The sequence below is a fragment of the Lonchura striata genome, chromosome 6 (assembly GCF_046129695.1).
Source record: "Lonchura striata isolate bLonStr1 chromosome 6, bLonStr1.mat, whole genome shotgun sequence".
In the NCBI taxonomy this organism is placed as follows: Eukaryota; Metazoa; Chordata; class Aves; order Passeriformes; family Estrildidae; genus Lonchura; species Lonchura striata.
In genome coordinates, this window is record NC_134608.1 from 11,974,115 (window position 1) to 11,995,034 (window position 20,920).

Below are 20,920 nucleotides of genomic sequence, written 5' to 3' on the forward strand. Positions count from 1 at the left end.
CTTGGAAATTGTTTTAAATATGTTGGTAAGAGGTCATATCTCAAAGTAATAAACAGTAGCTCAAGTTTCTTTTGTACTATGTACCTTGGTTTACTAGATTGTACATCTTCTTGTGCTGCTGAGAGCATGCTGTGCACAAAAAAGCAGTGAATGTTACAAAGTGGGATCAGTACAGAAAGAGTGGACATCTGTGAGTTGAACACTGGAGAAGGAATATCAGACTTGTCTTGCTATCATCTTCCTCTTTGACATTGGGCAAGTTGCAGAAATCTCACTGTACTTTTTTCTGGAGCTCTTTACCTGAGTGCCTCTGGAAGGAGGAGGTTGTCAGGAAGTTGTCAGGTCCTTGATATTCTCAGGTGGAAGACAGTATAGAAATGCAAACATTAGTTTCTAGGTATAAATAACAACTGTTAAATCATGATGTGAAAATTGAAGTCACACTGGACACAGGGATACTTCTAGTACTGTCTGTTCTCTTTCACTGCACCAGGAGGTTTAAACTAGGGATATTTATTTTAGGATGTATTCCAGTAAGAAAATATACTTTGTTAAAATACCTCATGTAATATTTAATTATCCCCTTTCTTCAAAAAACTTCAATGTCTTCGCTAGGATTCCTGGAAGAAAAATCCAAATTATTAGCTATTTGTTGTGATCTGAACAGTGCTAAGTGCAAACTGTTAGATCTGTCTTGAATAGAAAATTGCTAGCCCAGGTATAATCTTATTAAAGGTGGTTTTATTTGATGAAGATAACACAGGTGGGCTAACCTGGTTATGTTTGTTCAAGGAACCAAGGAAAAGGCAGAAGTGCAAGGCAAACCTAGGCTTATTGCATGAGTTTCAAACTCGTGCTGGAAAGAGCAAGGCTTAGCTTTTGTCTTATTCTTTACAGTTTATGTGAGCTGACATTTCTAATCTAATGCCATTGACTTCAGTGAATTAGTGAAAATGTTTCCCAGGGACTGTCTCCATAGCCCACAGGCAAAGCATCTCAGTGCCAGCAAGGGCTTAACAATGAGTAAAAAAACTTTTTTTTTTTTTCCTAGATGTAGTGCTGCAATTCTTAGGGAAAAAAAGCAGCTTCTCAAATCCAGTAATAAATAAGCTAAGTCTTAATTACTTTAGACTTTAATGATGACCTTCCTGTTCTTGCAGTCTATTCTTTGTCATCTTTAAGCCATACATAAAAGATAAGCCTTAAATTTACTTTAAAAGTGGTTTTACAAACTTATAATGCAAATATATTGTTTAAAATACGCAGATTTGTTCTGCTAGATTTATTTCATTAGCTGAGAATTAATGTTGTTATTCAGCAAAGAGAAACATGCTGTAGGAGAAACAGTGCCATGCTCTAGATAAGCAGATGTATTATTTTATAACAACAACTGAACTATGTTTTGAAAGCTCTAGAAAGGAAAGTGATAGTAAAACTATTTAGTATTTGTTTGCTGAACAAGCACTGTTTTCAAGTCCTCTTAGGAATTCATACCAACATGCTTCTGAGATGGTACCTTCTCAGAGGAGTCTTGATGAAATCCTGACTCTCTTGTAATTATTGTTCATGTCCCAGTGGTGATTTTAAAGGTCAAGATAAGGCAGTTTTCAAAAACACACTGAAATGTTATCAGACATTGTTCATTACATTTTCCTCAATTTGCTCATTTTGTCCATCTCACTGTAATAAAAACATAGATTAAAGTCTGTATCAAACTTCTTTTGTTTTACTTTTTTTTTAAGCTGTAAATTACGATTTGTCTGGTTTTGACCTCTCTTCCTACCTTTTTAGGTGTTAATTTGTCATCTGATGTAGCTTTGAAGTGTCAGAACGAGGTGCCTGAGAACCTCCTTCCAGGTAGACTTCAGAGTGCTCCCAGACTGGGCTGGTAAGGGTCAGGTGTCCAGAGATGACCTGGTCCCAAGCCAGGCTGGATGTTGGATGTCCCTGTGCACAGCAGCAGCTCTGGGATGGGGGAAGGTCAATGAGACCTGTTTACAGTGACACCTCAGTGGGTTTGGTGCAAACTGGTGCTTAAGTGGAAACACAGTGCTCACAATTTCTGTGCAAAAGCACAGATTCTGAGTAGCTTCCCACAGCACTTCCACAATCACCAAGAGGAAAGCTGAAAGCTGCTTGGATATTCGTGAGCATTGTCAGAGCAAGCAGGAGCTGTCAGCAACATGGAACCTGATCCTGAGTGTGACTTCTATGAGTTTTTTTTCTCAAGGCCACCAACTTTGTTGCTGAAAGAAATTATCTACGTGACCAGCTGCAAAGCAAACCCAATATCAGCACAGCAAATGTGGTACCTTCTTTCTGTTGGTTGGCCTTCACCTAGCTAGTTTATCAAATAAATAGTTCTGTGATCATTAGAGCAGCTAAAGGTCAAGATCATACAAATCAGAAAATAAAGCAGTCAAGTGCTGAAAACCAGAAGCTGAGCACCCAGCTTGGGGTGTGTGTAGTGAAGTACATAAAATGTGTCCTGTCAGTGAACAAAAATTGGTTCAAATTCACGTGCCTGTGTTTGCAGTACTCACACAGTCAGTTCCTGTACCTGCTGCTATTTGTATCAGCAGCAAGCTCTTCCTCAGGCTGTCACCCACACACTGTAGATGTTTTTTTTTCCCAGTAGAGTGTTCTGAACAGGATGGATTGGGAAGCATTTACCTTCCTGAAATAAACTAGCTGGGGATACAATTTGCCTCTCATGTAGCATTTGTTCAGACCACATGAGAGCCTGCTTGTATGTGCTGCTGAACACCCCGAGGCTTAGAATTCTCAGCCCCTTGCACTGGCTTTTGCAGTTATTCCCGCTCATATTTACAATTCCTCTGGAATTTTTCTCCCTTGGAATCAGCTGCATTTCAGTTACACCCACAGGAGGAGACATTTTTAGTTATCTGAGTGCATGAGCATACTGGGAAAGATGGGCTATTTAATATTCAAACCTTGAGTTGACCATGAATGGTATCAGTGCTGCCTAACAATAAATGATTGTTTAGTCTGTTTTGCAGGCATTCTTTCACTGTCTCAATTGAGAGAATGTAATGCCTGAGAACAAGGTTGGCTGAGAATAACATGGCATTGAGGAGTACAATTCCAAACATCCAGGCAGAGCAGGGATAAATCACTACCGAGTTAAACACATCCCTTGTAGAAAGAGGTGAGGGTGAATTCCTCTTAAGAGGAATTCCAAACCTCAAGGACATAATTAAATCTTCTGTTTTAAGGACTTTCTGGCTAAAGGAAGTTTGATCCCGACACCCAAAGCTGTCACCAGGGTGGTAGATTGCTGAGGCCATAAGCATTTTGGAGAGAATCTGGTTTAGTGCTGGGTCTTTCATTTCACTCCCCTTCAGGTGACATAGTGTGCACCAGCCTGGTCTCTTCACCCTGCTCTTGGATCAGCTGCAGCTGGGTAGACCCTTGAAAGAATTCAGGTGTTTGTTTGATATGATAGCATGACTGTGAATGTGTTTTAAAGACCAGTTGAAAGCTTAGATTTCAAGAGTTGTGGGGCTTTTTAGTTGTCTCTGTGTGGGGTAGAAGAGGTTCCCTTTATTCTTGTCTAGGAGCACCTGGATTCTTTAAATTTGTTGTAGCTCTTTCTGTATGTTGAAGGCAGCTGACAAGTCTGTCTGCTACAAAACTGCAGTCAGTGTAGTAAAGCCATGTCATCAACTGGTGAGAGTGACTGCTGACCAGAAGGGTCCTAAATATGAGAATACATAAAAATACAATACAATACAGTATACCTTTTAAAATACAGTATTCCCCTTTCCCTCCAATAAACACATTTTTAGCAGAATCTGAGAGGTTGGATCCAGAATGCTTCAAGTGTCATCATCCAGGGATTAAATCAGAAGCGTGTGTGTTGCCCATGAGGCAGAATGAGCAAACTAACATTTCTGGGTTTAGGGATTTTTCTTCTGAAGCGATAGCATGGGCGGTGGTTTTTCAACTAACTTTCATGAAGAAAAAAAGAAAAAAAGTAGGGAAAAGTAATGAAAAATAAGTAGGAAGAAGTAATAGAAAATCTGAAATTCTCTCAAAATGCACTTTTGCACCTAAATACATTTAGCTGCTCCTAACAGCACCATTTAAAGGAAGAAGAGTTTGCACTTTTAAAATCTTGATTATGCTCTACACCTCTGCAACTCTCTTCTAACTTGCCTAACCCCGCCAGTGCACGGATTTTATGGCAGCCAGCAAAGAGGCTTTGCATGTATTCCTGCCCTCGCTCCAGGAGGAGAACAGATTGCCTCCAAAGCTGTGCCAAGCTGGGAGAGCCTGCGGAGGGGGCTGAGCTGCGTGGGGCTCCGGAGAAAGCGGCACGGGCTGGCAGCGAGGCCACGGGCACAGTTACATAAACAGAGCACGGCTGCCACTCGTTAGAGCAGCGGGGACAGCAGGGACATTCCTGCTTCAGCTGCTGCCAAGGGAGCAGAATTGGAGAGTGCTTTGGGAAAATCACTGCTGGGAAGGGGAGCCTGCAGCTCGGTGAGTCACTTGGTGAATGCAGTGCAGGCACAGCACATAAAGAGCACATGCTGGAGAGTTGGATCTTACACAAACTCCCCCCCCAGCTCTTCCTGTGGTTGGGAGGATCATTATCTGTGCCAGTAGAAAAAAAATTACTTGATTTATCAACACCCCTGATCAGACAAACAACTTATTAGAACGTAAAAATTCACAAATGTTTCAATGGCCTAAGTGGCGGCTACAGTCTGAATACCTTAATGAGATAAAAGGGAGGTTTTATATGAAGCCAAAGCTCCCTGATGAGTTTGTAATCCTGTAAGAATAAAACAAAGCCATCAATTGTCAGCTTTGGGCTGAAATGTCCATGCTTCTTATGCTGTCCATCAATTCAACAGTTGTTTGTGGATGTTGTCTTACAAAACAAATAAATAAAATACCCATTTGGACAGAATGGAACAAGCTATTTTTTTTTTATATAATGATCCGTAAATCTCAGTACACCTTCGTATGTTACAAACACTACCATGTTCACGGGAAAGGCACGAATGCAGTTTAAACCCAGTCCTTTGAAAAGCACTTTTGTCCCCTCCTTTCTCACACTTTCCCTCACACAGTGGATCAGGCCTTTGTACTTGTGCTGGTCCGATTCATCTGTTTGCATGCGTGATTTGATGACATCCATGGGAGTAGCTAATCCCCAGGCCAGGACTCCAGCAAAACCACCAGAAAGCAGCACAACAAGGAAACCTGCAGGAGAGAGTCGGGGGAGAAGGGCAGTTCACTTGCATCTTGTTGAGCTACAGCCAAATCAGATTTGATAACAAACTTCGGTAACTTTCATGGTTTTTGGGAGTTATTTTGTGCAGCTCTTGCAGTTGTGTGTTTCCAGTGATCTCAGAGAATTTTTGCACATGTGACACTTTGAACACCATGTGAACTAGATGTGGTACAGCCTGAGAGCACTCACACCCTCTTCAGATGGATCTAATTTTTATAATTCTTGAGGAGATGCTCTTTTGCTAATCTTACCTATTCAATCTTTTCTCAAAGTGGATAGTTGCTTTTTGGAGCCAAATCACAACTAAGAATTTGAAGTATCTTTACCTTCTCCACCTGGACTTCATATTCAAGACTGAGTCTGAGTTCCATGGCTCCCAGGAGCTTTGTCAATATTTAATTTCTTGTTACCCTGTTTTTGCATTAACAGGATGGATTTCATATCCACATTCGAGGCAGCAGAGGGTGTGGTAAGAACCCCGCCTGCAGGAGGAGGAGGAGCTGCGTAGGGACAAGGTGGGGACACTGAAGCCCTGGCGTGCAGGCTGCTGATGCTAGGCCTGGGGCCAAAACCAGCACACACAGAGCAACCCCTCATGAGGATCTGAGTGAGGTTTTATGGGTACTGGGTGATGTTTGCCTAGAGTCTGGTTTCCCTCTTAGTATGGAACTAAATAAGCCATATTTGCAGGTAATTCCAGATGCTTTCCAGTACCTACCTGGTTTATTTCTCCCATCTGGTGTGAGCCAGTCGCACAGCGCAGAATAGGAAAGGAAATATATTGCAGAAGCAGAGCAATCCCTGCAGAGTAATGCAGAACAGCCCTTGTAGAGACCTCCAAAACCTTCCTCCTTGATGATAACCTTCAGACAGTGCAGAGACCCTCGGTACTTTGGCTTGGAAACAGGCTGATGTGTGGTGGAAGGGTGTGGGTTTCTCTGAGTCTGCATCCGAACTTTAGCCACCTCACTAGGGTTTGTCAACACAACCTGCAACACCAGAGAATGGCATTATAGCCCTCACAGGTAAAAAATGTGAATTCTTCCTCCTGTGAGTTCTTGTCTCCCAGCTTTTCAGGCAATAGTATTGTCTGTGAGCTCCAGCAGGTTCCAGCCTCCTCCCCTCTGCCTGTGCTGTTCCACCCAGCAGCAGCAGGACACGTGTGTGAGCTGCACTGGGCAGAGAGGAAGGCCAGGAAGAATCAACACAGGATATTAAATACCTGTAACTACTTGTTGAACTAGATGGGTGTGGAAAGAGGGGTGTCCTCAGACATAGGGAAGCATGCACCAGGGCTCTTATTTGTATCTGTATTTGAACCAAGACCATCCAGACTATAAAAATTTAGGCCATGTTGAGTCACTGACTGCTAGGAAACACCTACAAACCTGACCATCTGGACTGCTCTGTAAGAGGATTGTGACCAGGCATGCATTTCTGCCCAGCATGCCATGGGTGTGATGGGATGAGCTCCAACACATTCACAGCACCTGTGGATGCTCACCCTCATCTGCTTCTGGGAAACTGCTCCTGGACCCAGCTTTGCCCCTTGCCCCAGGACCCTGCAGGTTTGTCAGGCAGCATCATTTCTGAGTGGTACCCTGCTGAGTTTTAAGTCCTGGCAGGGCAGCACTGTGCCCTGCCCGTTCCTGGGCTGGGAAAGCAGCGCCCCGTGCTTTAGCTCAGCGTTGTGTCTGTCTTACATAAACACGCCGTCACAGCCACTTGGGGAGTTTGCTGCCTATGCTGTGTCCTCCTCCTTGTTCTGTGTTTGCTGACAAGGTCTGTGTCATGTTAGTGGCACGTTCCTAAGCGTTCTGGTGCTCCAAACCAAATCCAGCACAAGCTGCCCAGCAGGACTCGGCCAAGCCATGGAGCCGACAACTGAAGGGCCAGCGAGGGCAGAGCAAGACCTCCCCTGCAAAAACAAACCCACCGGACTTGTTGCAGGCTCCCCTGTGTCCTCCTGGACTGAAAAAACATTCCCTGCTTTTCCAGGCGCCTGTCTGTGAACAAGATCCCTGGCTGTGCTTCCCCTGCGGGCTGTGTACCTACCCGGGCAGCGCCGGCAGCGGCTCCGGCGAGGGAAACATCCAGCCGGGACGGCTTGGCTTCTGCAGCCCCGTACCGCAGCTTGCACAGGGCACCGAGGAAGTTCTTGTATGTGCCAAAGGAGACGGAGGAAACCACCGACACAGCGAGCACTGATGCTGTCACGCCTTTGTAAAACCCCCGGACCTCGAGGGAAACGGGAGAAAGGCGAATTTTAAGGGTGAACGGCATGGGAAAGCATCTGCTCAAAAGCACTGGCTGTACATTGCTGAGTCAACACTTATTCCCACTTTACAGCTCATCAGCAAAGCTAAATTTCACCCCGAGCCCTCTCCCAGCTGATGCTTGTATGCAGCTGGTGCCCTCCTCCCCAGTCTGCTGCTCTGAAACAAGGCATGTGCAATTGGCATCAGCAGTACCGCTGGGGGCACCTACCTTTTCTGTCCTGTACGTTTCCTGAACACAGTGCCAAAATCCTCTGTAGTGGTTCTCAGTCTGGATTCTCACCTAGGAACACAAGGACAACTTTAAAATGCAGATATAATATTAAAATAAATAAAACAACAAATGCCATAGTAGCAAACCAGATAATTAACTATAAAATAACATGACCAAACAATTTAAATTTTTTTGGAGAAAAACACAACCAAATACATTGAGATATGGAGATGTAATGCAGATAAAGTATTATCATGGGACTATTTTTCTGAAAAGGAGGAGGGAAACAAAACACCTCTCTTTTTTGTTCTATAGTCAAGAAATAAAGCTCCAACAGGTACCTTTACTGTGTCCAGTGGATAACCCACAGCTGTGCTTAGACCACCTGAAACAGAGAATATGTTGGAGATGGTAAACAGCACATGTCACAACAGATCTTTCCACCCATCACAGAAGGGCACTGGGGAATAGCAGAGCCCAGCAGTGCCTGGCACCAAACTTCTTGAGCTCCAGTAATGACGTTTGAGCCATGAATGAGAGAAAAATGCACATTTCTCTGTGTGATCAAGGCTCACCCAGAGGAGAAAACAGAGTACGGGAAACTTTTCAGGAACAACAGGATGGAGCAAGATGAGACAGAGAGAGGCACTGAGAGCACTGCCCCGAAGGATGAAGGGAGGATACTGGGCTGTATTTGTTTCCCCTCTCAGCTCAGGCACTAAAAGCATCTTTGAACTATGAGCGGGTGGTGCAAAGCATCCCCACTCACACAGCCTGCAGCAACTTTGGTTTTCAGGGCTCGGTGGGATTTGGGGCAGGGAGGGATTAGCGCTGGGAGTGCCCAGAGGCAGCGGCTGCCGAGCATCACACGCCGTGACAGCTCCGGGCCCGTGTCAACCCTCCAGCAACACCCACGCCCACTCCTAGAGCCTTCAAATAGCCACTGGATAGCTATTAATCCTCTGAGACAAAGCTACTGCCTTAATGGCAAGTAAGGAGGGCTGAAGAGCTCCAACACGGATTTCTCTCTGTTGCAATAATAAATAGATCTCGCCCCACTGAGTTGTTCAGCTCTAGCAGGTAATAAAGGTGCTGACCAACAAACTTCTTCCCAGTACATCACCTGCCAAGTCACCTGAGAGGAAATCAGGCTGGACAACAATGGAGTTGTATCCACATGAGTTACTTAGGCAGAGATCAAGTTCATAGAAGTGCTGGGTTAGCCCATCAGGCAGTCAGGCATTCAAAGCTACAGGACACATCTGGTGGCTCACCTACTGAAAATTGCCTCTGAGTTCTTCTTTAAAAAAGAAAAATTAAAACCCAAGCTACTTAAAAATGTGTTAGTTGGTGTGGGCATGTTCACCTCTGATTACACGGCTGCTTGAGAGCTCTGGAAAACTCTCCCATGCTCTGGAGAAAAGCAGCAGCTGCTCTTGTGAGTCACCAGGAGACAGTCCCAAAGTGCATTACTCAGAGGAAAACAACAGCATCTTTCTGCAGAAAATTAAGGTTTGTTCTTCAAAAACATCTATCAAATCTGACACCAGACAAACAACACTAAAGGGGGAAAAGGGGCCTAGAATGGAAGAGACACAGTGATGGAAGAGAGAGGGCAAGGGGGAATACCCAGGCAATAATATGGCTTGGAGAAGCAATGGCTGAGGTCCAAGCAGAGAGTGACAATGCACAAAGTCATCTGGGGACACCTGTGCTGCCCCAGGTCCCCAGCCACCAGCCAGAGCAAACAGGGACACTGCCAGCCAGGAGGAGCAGCACATGGGTCAGTGCCAGCGTGGCAGTGCTGACCTCACAGCTGCAGTCCCCAGCACCAGCACCCCGTCTCAGCTGGGAGCTTCTGACACATCTCATCCTTTTCAGAATTCCTGAACTTAGAGGAGATGGGCATTGGGCTGACCAAATGCTGGTGGCACAGGGGCACCACACACAGCTCAGTCCTGGCTCACTCCACTGGATAAGGAAGGTAGGAGCTCTGGCTCATGCAGATCACATACCAAGGGTGATTTGGGTCAGTGTTTGACAAGAACTGACCTCCCTTCTGGAGAAATCACCCGCTTCACACAATAAGATCCAAAGAGAGCAGCCCAGTGGGTTGCCCAAAACAGATTGTTTCAGCCCTAAAGGTTCCCCATGAACTTGGTTCCAGTAAGGGTAAAACATCTCCACTTGGGAGGAGACCATAAAAGCAAATTTTTCACTACTCCCAGCAAAGATGTGAATCCCCCAAACCTCCAAATAACCCAACCTGCCACGAACTGCACTATTTAGGGGCACAAAGCACTCCAAGCAGTTGTCAGAGCTGAGGAGCTCAGCCAAGCCTATCAAAAGCTGAGGAATGAGGGCTCTGCACACTGACACATGATATAAATAGCCTGGGACTAAGATAGCATGACCCACACATGCCCTGTTTGCGCAGCAAAATCAAAGAAGGCCAGCAATGAACAGCAGGCATGCAGGAGAGGGTTCCTGTGGGACTCCTGCTGAGTAACACTGTGACAAAAATAAAGAGCAAAACCAGAAGAATTATCTTCTTTTTATTTTAGTGAGCCATTTTTATGCCTCCTTTATCTGAGATATTCCCACGTATTGAGCAGAGCTTGCAGCATCCCCTACACACACGGAGTGCACAAAATGGATCAGTCACAGTCCCTACACAAGTCAGGTCACTCTGAGCAAGCAACTCAATTAAGGAGAGATTCTGGGGGGATGACAACCACAAGGGAGCAAGTGACAGCTGTACTGAGCCCACCAGGCTGCAACAGCTCTGAGCTGTTGGCAAACCTTGGCTGAGACACCCAGGGAGAAGTAGGGATCATTGTCCATGCAATGGATGGGCAGACAGCAACTTTCACAATAATGCATTTTACTAAACAGAAACTCTTATTTTTAACGTTGCCTCAACTTGCTTGATGCCCCTTAGCTGGATTCACAGACACCTTAGGAACATGAAAACTGCTTCAGCTCTAGCAAACATAAACCCCAAAACAAGCTCAGCACCAAAACCATCCCAGTTCTTGCAGGATGGAGGTCCAACCCCAGGAGCTGTCCCATCTGAGGGGAAGGATGATGGCCCTGAAGCCCTGCCCAGGTACCTCCCCTGTGTCTATGGGCAAGCTCCCACCTCTGCCAGCCAGTGAGAATTTGCAGTATCCCTCCTAGAAAAGCTCTGAGCTGGACATAGAGGACGGGTTGGGAAATCTTGCTCTCTGACATGCTGAAGTCAGTGAAGTAAGGATCCCCTCAGGCTGAGCTTGTGTCCAGGGCACACAGGTTTGATTCTTGCTGCATGGCTGGGCAGAACATGATGCTGGAGTCTGGACAGAGGGTCACAGCACAAACCCTGGCTTTGCATGGGAGCCAGGACAGAAAACCAAGGTGAATGACCATGTTCAAACTCTGTTTTCAGCTCTATATGTTCTCTTGCAAAAGAAGTCTGTCCTTAAGTGACCTGTCTCAAACTGTGCTAAAAAAACAGAAGAGTCCAAGCAAGAAATGCAATAATCTCTGCCCCACCATGAAGTCTGAGAGGAGGTTTCATTAATCCTTCTGGGATGGACATGCCACTGCCAGGCCTAGGAGAGGGTTTCCTTCCCCACAGGTGCTCTGAAGTCAGAAGGGAAACAGGAGGAGAAAGACAAGCTATCGTGGTGGGGTTGGTTATATCCTCCTCTCCCATGAAGAGTCTCCCAACATCCCTGGAAGACCAACACCCCAAGCATAGGCACAACAGGCACCTCCAGGGCTGGATGCTGCTGAGATGCCAAATCTTGCCCCACTTGCACATACTGGGTGATGAGCATTTCGTGGGCAGGGTAAGACTCAGCATGGTCCTTCCCAGGACAAACACATCTGCAGCAGGACCACAGGCTGTTCCTGGTGAGGGAAAATGCCACATTTCAGCAAATGTCAAAGTGAGATCTGTCATGCAGGCTTGGGCTGGATGTCTCAGCCACCTGGTAGATTTACCTGGCCTTTCTGTCAGTGGTGACCCAAAGGCTTTTCTCATGGCATTTTTTGGTATATTATATATATATATATATATATATATATATATATATATATAATATATATTGGTATATATTATCTTGTATACTCCACTAAATCTAACAAAATTTCAGCAAAGAACTGAGACCGATGGGTACATTTTGTCATTTAAAACAAAGATGTGTTTGAGCAGTGCATGCTCTAAAAATGTCTAGAACTTAATCACACTTCTCTCCTGTTACTTTTTTTATATACAGCTAACCTACTTTCTCCTAGATCAAAGCTTGCTGCCTGGCTCGCCTGCTCTGAGATCTCCATCACAACTGCAAATGCACTTTGACCTAAGATAATGCAAAGGTCGTTCATCCGGACGTTCTGAATGCAGTCAGAGCACCGTGCTTCCTCCCCTCCTGTCTCACAGAGCACACCCTCAGCCCCCCAGAGCCACCACCCCAGCAGCCTGCTGGGACCCCTAGATACCAGACACGCGAGGGTTTCGCTGTCAGGGCTGTGTACAAGCCGGTTTGTATTAAATAAAACCTATTACGCTCTGTCTCTTCCTATTAGAGTTTTACCCTGTCCCACTGAATGACCTCAGCTGACCAAGCTGCAGCTCTGCCTCTCCAGCAGCTCCGCGAACCTGCTCTGATGGCATTTCCCACTTCATAAGGAAGAACACGCTTTTAACAGGCAGCCCCCATCGAAAGGCTCTCGGCTCTGCTATTGAGACCTGCCCTTCAGCTGAACAAGGAGGCAGCACAGCTATCTGCTTTGTCCACAAGCACTAATGCATGCATTTACCTCCGATGGCGCCGGCAATGAAATCCATCCAGAGCGCGGCTGCTGCCGGGATGGCCCCGGCGAGCGCTGGGAGGTGGAAGGGACGAGGATCCGGTTCAGTCTTCCCAGAGCCCTGCCAGCCCTTCAGAGACACTGATTTGTAACACGAATCACCTTCCTGCAGTCTGCCCTTGCCTCTGGGCACTGTGAGCCTTGTGGGTACTTGATGAATTTGTAGGCTGGTGGCAGAGCTGGGACGCCTGGAACCGCTCCAGGAACGCAGTGAATAAATAATCCCATGAAGCCCTGGAATGCTGTGCCGAAGCTGCTGCTCCCAGTGCCCTTTTGCCTGGAATGGCCCGAGGGGTGCTGACTCGCAGGCTAGGGCTGGCTGTGAAGGGGCCATGCCCTGCTGTGCTCACTAACCCCAGAAGACAGCTTTGCACACTCGTTTGCCAGAGAACACTGCTGGCCTGCACCACGGAGATGCTGCGTTTGTGGCTATCTGCAGGATTCCTCCTTCCCCTACCCCAGCCCGCTCTTTCTCCTTCTGATGGATCACTCATCCTTTCCATTAATGGAAATTCATTCTGCCTTTACCAAGCCATTTGTCTTGACTTTCCTAATGCATTAAGCTGACCCTAACTTCTACATATATCCCCATGGATTGTTACCCACTCATAATGTGTACAAATTGTGAACCCCAGAAATTAATCTAACCACATCCACAGTATTTGCTTCTATTTCAGACAGCAGCAGCATAGCTTTCCCAGCCCCTGGAGCAGCTCTTCTTCATTTCTTGCTCAGATTCCTAACCCCCTTTCCAATGTCAGCTCCTTGTAGAGAGACCAGCTGATCAAAGGGAACCAAGAGTTCAAGGAAATGTCATATTGCCTGTTTCTGCACAACAGTCTCTTTACCAAAGAGTGCCTCATCTATGTGTGGGAGGTTAAGCTTTGCCCAGACTCTGGAAACTGAAGTCCTGATGCAATGAAGGGCTTGCCAAGCCGTGATCTGAATTTTACCCCTCTCGTAGAGGTTTTCCCGGGTCAGAGCCAAGGTACATTGGCAGCAAAGGGAAAAGAAAATTTCACGGCTGCTGCTCCCTGGGTCAGCTTTATAGGAGAGCTGAGGACTTCAGTACCCAGTGCCATTTCCTGCACATTTTTCAAGACCCTATTTCTCACTGAAGCATGTGTTTTGGGGCTGCTGTGCCAGTGGCATATAGCAAAGCTCTCTGTCAGGGCAAATGAAAGTGAAAATGAAAGTATTTTTCTTAACTTGATTCCTGTGATGTCTTAAGCACCCTTCCCTGAATGCTTTCCGTTCTGAAGAGAACAGATTATTCCAGTTTAACATCATGCAGGGACAGCAAAAGCTTAAAACCAGAAGTAAAATGTTATCTAGAGAGGTAGCAGTGTACCTACAAAACCACACTGGGTTCTTTAGCAGCTCTTCCTTGTTATACCTGGTGTCTGTACAGGAGTTATTAAGGGTTAATCAACAGTCTGTGCATGTTAAGTGCATGGAAATCTGTTGTTTTCTCCATTATCCATTCTGCTGCGGTCCTTGCAGGACCCTCCAGCAGCAGAATCAGGTACGGGACGTGTGGTGTCAGTGACACACAGGGACAAGGACACGGTCCCTGTGGAGGGGCAGCCTGGAAGCACAGGGGGGTGGGATTTTTCTACACATTGCAGTGACTGGTGCCATTTCAGCAAGAAAATAGAGGCTGGCTGGCATTTCACGCTGGCTGACAAAAGCATTGCTGCTAACTAGTATTTCCCATGAAATACCAAAAGACCAAGCAAAATTCCTACCATCTTTAGCTGAGCTGAGCAGCTCAAAGGGAATCTTCCTCATGAAATATTCTGAGACTGTAAAAAAAAAAAAAACACCAACCAACTCAACCCCCTTCCTTATGTGAAAGAAAATTAATGCTTTGTTTATTTTTTAACATCCATTCACACCAACGCTACTAGCAAAATGTCACTTTATTTATATATAGCAGGAATCTGACTCCATAACCTTTTGATAATGGTTTTAGTTGCTTCAGTGGGGTGTACCAGGAGAGGTCAGGTTTTCCATTTGACTGGGATTGCTTTACAAACAGAGGTCATTCAGATAGTGTACGTATGAAAGACAAATCTTTTGGGGCTTGAACCGTTTCACCTTGCTCCATGAATGTATCACTGGGACAGCCAGCTCTGGAGGAATGCACACACTCACCTGCTCCAGGGACATCTGCCTCAGCCAGGGCTTAGCAGGGTAACATGAGCCTCAAGCAAACAAACACAGCCACCACCACAGTACTCTGTGCTCCTGGTGTGCAGTCAGGAATTAGGGGAAAATAGGATCCATTGCCAAGCTCAGCCTGGCCACCACGTGATGGCAGCAAGGCAAGAGTCAGCTGGAAGAGGAGCCCCACACAAGGGTTGAAGGGCTCAGATGAGAGCAAGTACTGAGGAAGGTGTAATCCTGTGTGAAGGAAACCCTATTTGAGAAATGCAGCCTGTGTTACTGCTGGCACACCCCAAACAGCACAGACCAGCTCCCTGTGGAAGAGAGGGACCCTCAAGGCAGCAATTCAACTTCCCTTACCAGGACTCCTCCTGGAGACAGAGTCCTTGAAGATTCCTCTTCATACCTTGCTAAAGGAGCTTCCTCCTCCATCCTCTCTTCCCTAGATTTCAGAGATACACCAGCCTCATTCATTTACCAGAGCCAGGTCCCCCAGTGCTACAGGTCAATTGAGACAGTCTAGAAAATCCATCCCAAAGAAATCTTGAGTTATCAGGCATTTCTCCAAGATGAGATATGAATCATTCCTGTCCCGCTTTGAGACAGTGTCCAAGGACTGCAGATCCAGAGATCACTGCTAGTCTAGCTTGCAAATAAACACCATGGTCCACATCTATGCAGGGGGGAGAGAAAGTGCCTGGTCCCAACCTAGGTGGTTCTCAAAGCAGACCCTAGGAAATCACACACCAAATATATTTTGAGCCTCCACAAAGGATAGCATTCCACAAGAAATAAGTCACGAGTTCTTTCCTCCAGTAGCAAACTGCTCAGGAGTGATTTGTTCAAAATGGGCCAGTTTCACAGATGGTTTTGAGAAAGCAGAGCATGGGAGGTGCTGTCAGATAAAACCACAGATCTGACGATATGAAGCAATCTGCAGGAAATCATGAACCTGAGTGATAAAGTGAGGAAAGCCCTAATTTTGCCCAGTGTGTCATGGATTAAACACTTCATTTGCTTCACAGGAAGAGGCAGCTGTCTGCCCACCCAGGCAGAGAGAACTGCTCCATGGCAAAGTGGCAGAGGGTCTAGAGGACTGGTACAAGCAAAAGGAAAGGTGGGAAGGGAGCCTTTAGGCAGGCAAACAGTGTTAAATCTCATCAGGTAGGTGAGGCAACATAGCAGGGGCCTCCTTTTACAGTCTTCTTCCACAGCTCCCTCACAGGATTTTACCAATCCTGCATCCATCCTGCAAAGCCTGTCTTCTTTCATCTCTGCCACCACCTGCCAGCTCATCCAGCCAGGTTTGCTGAGAAAATGTTCCTTCCTCCTTTCCTGCCATAACATATTGCATTTTCCATCCCACCAGCACTGTGCAACACCGCACTCCCATGCACAGCCATTAATTCCTGTCCAATTTATTTTGGAAAAATCCTTGACTGGAGAGACTGTTCAAACAGCATTACCCCACTAGCTGTTTGCACATTGCAGAACAGGAAAGGGTGACACCAGCAGTGCTGAGCTGGCAGAGCCTGGTGCTTGGCTTCAGTGCTGGGGGTGGAATGGGGGGTGGAACCTCCTGGCTCCAGCTGTGTTAGGGATCTTCAAATCAAAGCAGCTCATCCTTTATCTCAGGTACTAAAGGAAAACCAATAATTCCAAGGATTCAAGGGCTCACAGCAGGAATCTCACAGCAAAACAAACAGAAGTAGTAGGGAAACTACTCTGAGCATTGGCAACTGCATCAGGTATAAATGATATGTGATTTCACCTCTGAAATGAGGTTGTAATGCTTCTACACACAGTCCCAAGGGGAGGGAAAATAGTACATTTCCAAGAAGACAGAAGATGATTGCAGTAATTTAAGGAGTCACAGATTTTCTGGCTTTAGCAAGTCATTCCATCTCCCTATACCTAATCTTCTCATCAGCATAACTGGTGTGTCCACTGCCATGAAGACACTGCAAGAATACAAACACTTCTCAGAGAGCCACAAGTCTCACAAGTCTCTGTTCAGGAGTAAATAATAGGAAAAGGTGGAAGTAACAATATTAGCACCCATCCTACACAAACACCCCTGTGAAATTATGTATATATTGAAAATTTTAAGTGTTACATCGATCTTCCCCCAAAATTATAGAATCCTACAATCATAGAATCATTTGGGTTGCAAGGGACTTTAAAGGTCACCTAGTTCCAGCCCTCATGCTGTGAACAAGGACACCTTATTCTAGACCAGGCTGATCAGGGCTCCATCCAGCCTGGCCTTGAACACTTCCAAGGATGGGGCAGCCCCAGCTTCTCTGGGCAACCTGTGCCAGGGGCTCACCACCATCACAGCCAAGAACTTCATCTAATATCTAATCTGAACGACTCTCTTTCAGTTTGGATCCATTCCCCTGTGACCTGCTGCCACATGCCCTTGTAAAAAATTCCTCCTCCTCTTCCTTGCAGGCTCCCTTCAGCTGCTGGAAGGCCCTGATTACATCACCCCGAGTGCAGAGTAAGACAGAGGGAGTCTGACAGTGCACCACCACAGCAAGCTCTCAGGAAAGATTTTATGCCAACCTACACTGCAGAAGAACTTGCTGTGATGGAGGGAGGGGCTGTCAGGACTATTACTGACTTTCTGGCTGCTTTTTGAGCCACTTTCCAACCTCTTGCACATTTTCTGCACTTTAATGAACAGAAGATGTAGTCAGTGACTTGGCAGGAGGCTTGGAGAGCCAGGAGCAGAGGGAAGCACTCACCTTCCTGGCCTGCTTTTCCCTACCACCAAGCAATAAAGCACTCTTTATTTCATTATGATGTTAATGTTCAAGCCTCTGCCTTTTCAGAGGAGGCACCTCAGGTGTTAGACAGTAAAACATGGCTGTTGTAGTAGGAACAGTGACATGCTCCCAATCTATTTATTGATATTGCTGGTGCACTATCAGTGCTCTCTCCAGAGTCTGTGTCCCTGTATCTTTTTTGCAATATTTCCAAAATCTTTCTCATTGAGATGTCTCCTTTACACCAGTGAAAAATCTATGAGATGCTACATTACTGATTAACCAATGGTCTTCTTCCTTTATCACTAGCTGATTTTATACGATTTAACAGCCTCAGAGCTACTTGGAAATTAGAAAGAAAACTCAGCTCTACAACTATAAGGCATTATTGTCTGGGACTTGGAGATCAGCTATTAAAGTCACATGGGAAAGGGTTACTTAACTGAAAAACCTGGCACAAAAGAGTTCAGAAAAGAGAACTTTTTCTAAATGCCAGCATTATTATGAGCTTATGTTGAGAGGGGATATATACAGAGGAATTTTATCTTGCAGAAATAGAAAACAACTGAAACTACAATGAATTAATTTAAGTGTTCAAGCAAAAGCTAAGTATGTCCCTTAAAAATACTGCTACAAAGCAAGTTTAATGCTGGAGAAGAACCCCATGTTGTTGTTGTTGGGGCAAAGGGGGCAAACAGCCTCTGATACCCATCCTAATTTGATCTCTGCTCATTCAGGGATCTCTGCCATAAATTTTTGCAAGCAGTGTGCACTGTCCTAGTGCAGATATAGACCCATTTCAGCAGCAAGAGTTCAGTCCTATGCCTCCAACATTATCCTGACTTTTTCCATTGGCCCAACCAGGAGAAAAATTAAAATCTAAGCCAGAAGTTTCCATAGCTTTTTCAGGAGCACTCTCAACCTTAACAAGAGTACTCAGTCACCAGTAGTAACAGTTCCAGGCTCTAAGTATCATAGGAAGCACACAGTCTCACTTATCACCTGCCACTTGTTCAGGAGCCATAGGAGTGTCCAGCTCCCAGAGTTAATGGGAAGTTTCTGTAGAGGCACAATGGTCACTCTGCCAAGCCTGTTCCATCAGTCTTGTTCACAAGTTTACAAGAAATGGCATCTTTACTATAAGGCTGTTGCAACAGCAGACATTCCATGTAACAATTGGAAGCCCACAAATGACCCAGCAGGAAGTTGCCTTGAAGACAGACCAACATATTAAAAAATTGTCCAGACATAAACCTTAGTGGCTGTGTGCCTACTCTGTTAAATAGCCTAGCATAGACTTAGATTTAGCTGGACACCTGGTCTCCCAGTCACTGACTTTGCATGTGAATACAACTTGTGCCAGAGGATTTCAAAAACATGATGTTAAATGTATATTTTTATACCTGTTGGCAGTGAAAAGCCATTAGCCTCACAGAAGGATTCCTGTAAGAACAGGGTAACTTAAAAACAAAGCCATGAGGCAGGCAAAGGAGGTTGTTCTCCTAGTTCTGCCTCCTGTTCCCCTGGGCCAAATCAGTTTCATTATCTATAAAAGAGGCATAATTGCACCTTTTTACCTCACAGAAACAGCCTGAGGCTTAGGTCTGTCTGCAAATTCAGACTGGAAAAAATGCTATAAATATGCCAGTTACTGAGCTGTTATCTTCCATTTCTGAATGATTTCTCAACAGTTTTTGCTCACTGTCACAATTCACAAGCGTGAGTAACGTGCAGAGGAAAGATGGGTAAAGCTGCTGGGCTAGTAGATAGTTATTAGCTCAGGTGACTGGACTCAGTGCCCACTCTCTTATCTCAGCATGCCTCTTTGTGGTCCTGGCATATTCAAAGTGTGATGCCAAATAGCATTTGGGTTCTGCTGGAGGCCTGCTCTCAGTATCACTGCTTGCATGGGCATGCAGAGTCTTCTGGCCTTCTCCAAGGAAGGCCAGCAGCTAAGAAACCTCCTCCACCTGCAGCAAATATAAGAGAACATAGTCCTTGTAATACTTTAAGTACTTTGGACTCAGGTCCTTGCCCAAATACACATTAAAAAATAATTATAATTTCTTAGCCATCATAGTACTATCACAGGCCAGAGGCAAAGATGGGATGTGTGATAAGAGAAGACTCAGCACGGGTGTGTGTAGGTCTGCCCTCTCTGAGACTTCTTGCTGACTAGAAAAAGGACAGAAAAGCAGAAAACTCAGCAGTTTAGTTAACAAAACCCAAAGTATGTATGATCTTTGAAAACAAAGAATGCCGAGGAGAAGACTTTGGAATTTTTATAGGCAGCTTTTTCTGGTTTTTTTTTGGTCTGTTCATTTCCTATCTGCTTTCAGAGAAGCACCCAGGGATTTGCTGTGGTTTTGTATTTTGAACAAAGCACAAGACAACTAACTATGAACAGAGATAGATTCTTCCTCAGAATGAACATAAATGGTATGGACTGTTCAGTGTGCAGGTTATGCTTCTTTCTCTTCTCCAACACACCAGTGACCCAAACTAATCCATGTACACGTGTAGCAGAGGCTGAGACAAACAGCAAAGTGTGCATGTCAGAACTTGGCCACTTCTGCTTAAATTGGAGAGGGGCAGGCTTTCCAGAAGGTATGTGCTCCTAGTAATAAAAATGTCTCCATTTTACCAGGATAAAGCATGGAAAACTGGAGCTACACTAAACTTTTCAGAGCACCTTACAACTTAGAGCATACTAAGCCACTCCTGTCCCCCAGCACCTCTGCCTCTGCTTCTCACAAGCACAGCATTTCAGATATTTGCCAAGGCAGTTGTTTGTCTGCCATGATTTCCCTGGGAGCAGAAGAGCCCTTACATGCTGGGACCCTGACCAGGACATTTTGGAGGATCACAAAGCCTCTACCCATCAGCAGATCTGTAAGCAAGGCAGCTCTGTTTCAGCAGCACTCAGCTCTTGTGCAGCTGCATCAGTTGCATTTCATGCTTTGAAACATCAGTCTTATCAAGGGATTTTATCAGGCTGGGAAGTTTCAACATATACAGTACCTTTGAAGCCAGTGGGATAATGACACCAGAGAATACCCTAAAGCCACCCAAGGTCATAAAGTTAATGGATAATAAAGGCATCTAGTCCCCTGAGAATAATGCTTTAGCTGCTCTGTCTTCAAGTACAGCTGCATCCAGAGGTTCTGGAGTACCCCACTGATCTGACTCAATAACACAACATCGAGTGGGACAATGCAAACAACAAGCAGGACAGCAAGCACAAGAATGTTTAGGAAATCAAAGAAAAAGGATCTGGAAAAATGGACAAGGAAAATGAATCCACACAAAGGTACCCAATGAATTCACCTGGAGAAGATTATTTTTCAGACACAGGGGTGCTTCTATA

At 45.5% G+C, this 20,920-nt stretch overlaps 1 protein-coding gene across 1 annotated transcript; it reads right to left on the reverse strand.

Annotated features, from left to right (window-relative positions):
- Positions 1–4,939: 4,939 nt before the first annotated feature.
- Positions 4,940–12,766, reverse strand: SLC25A47 (solute carrier family 25 member 47). The gene is made up of 6 exons (XM_021549629.3): positions 12,563–12,766; positions 8,098–8,141; positions 7,754–7,825; positions 7,322–7,504; positions 5,985–6,255; positions 4,940–5,235 (listed from the first exon to the last, which is right to left on the reverse strand). The coding sequence occupies exons 1-6, from the start codon at positions 12,588–12,590 to the stop codon at positions 4,949–4,951; spliced, it is 885 nt and encodes a 294-aa protein (XP_021405304.2). The 5' UTR covers positions 12,591–12,766; the 3' UTR covers positions 4,940–4,948.
- Positions 12,767–20,920: the final 8,154 nt, after the last annotated feature.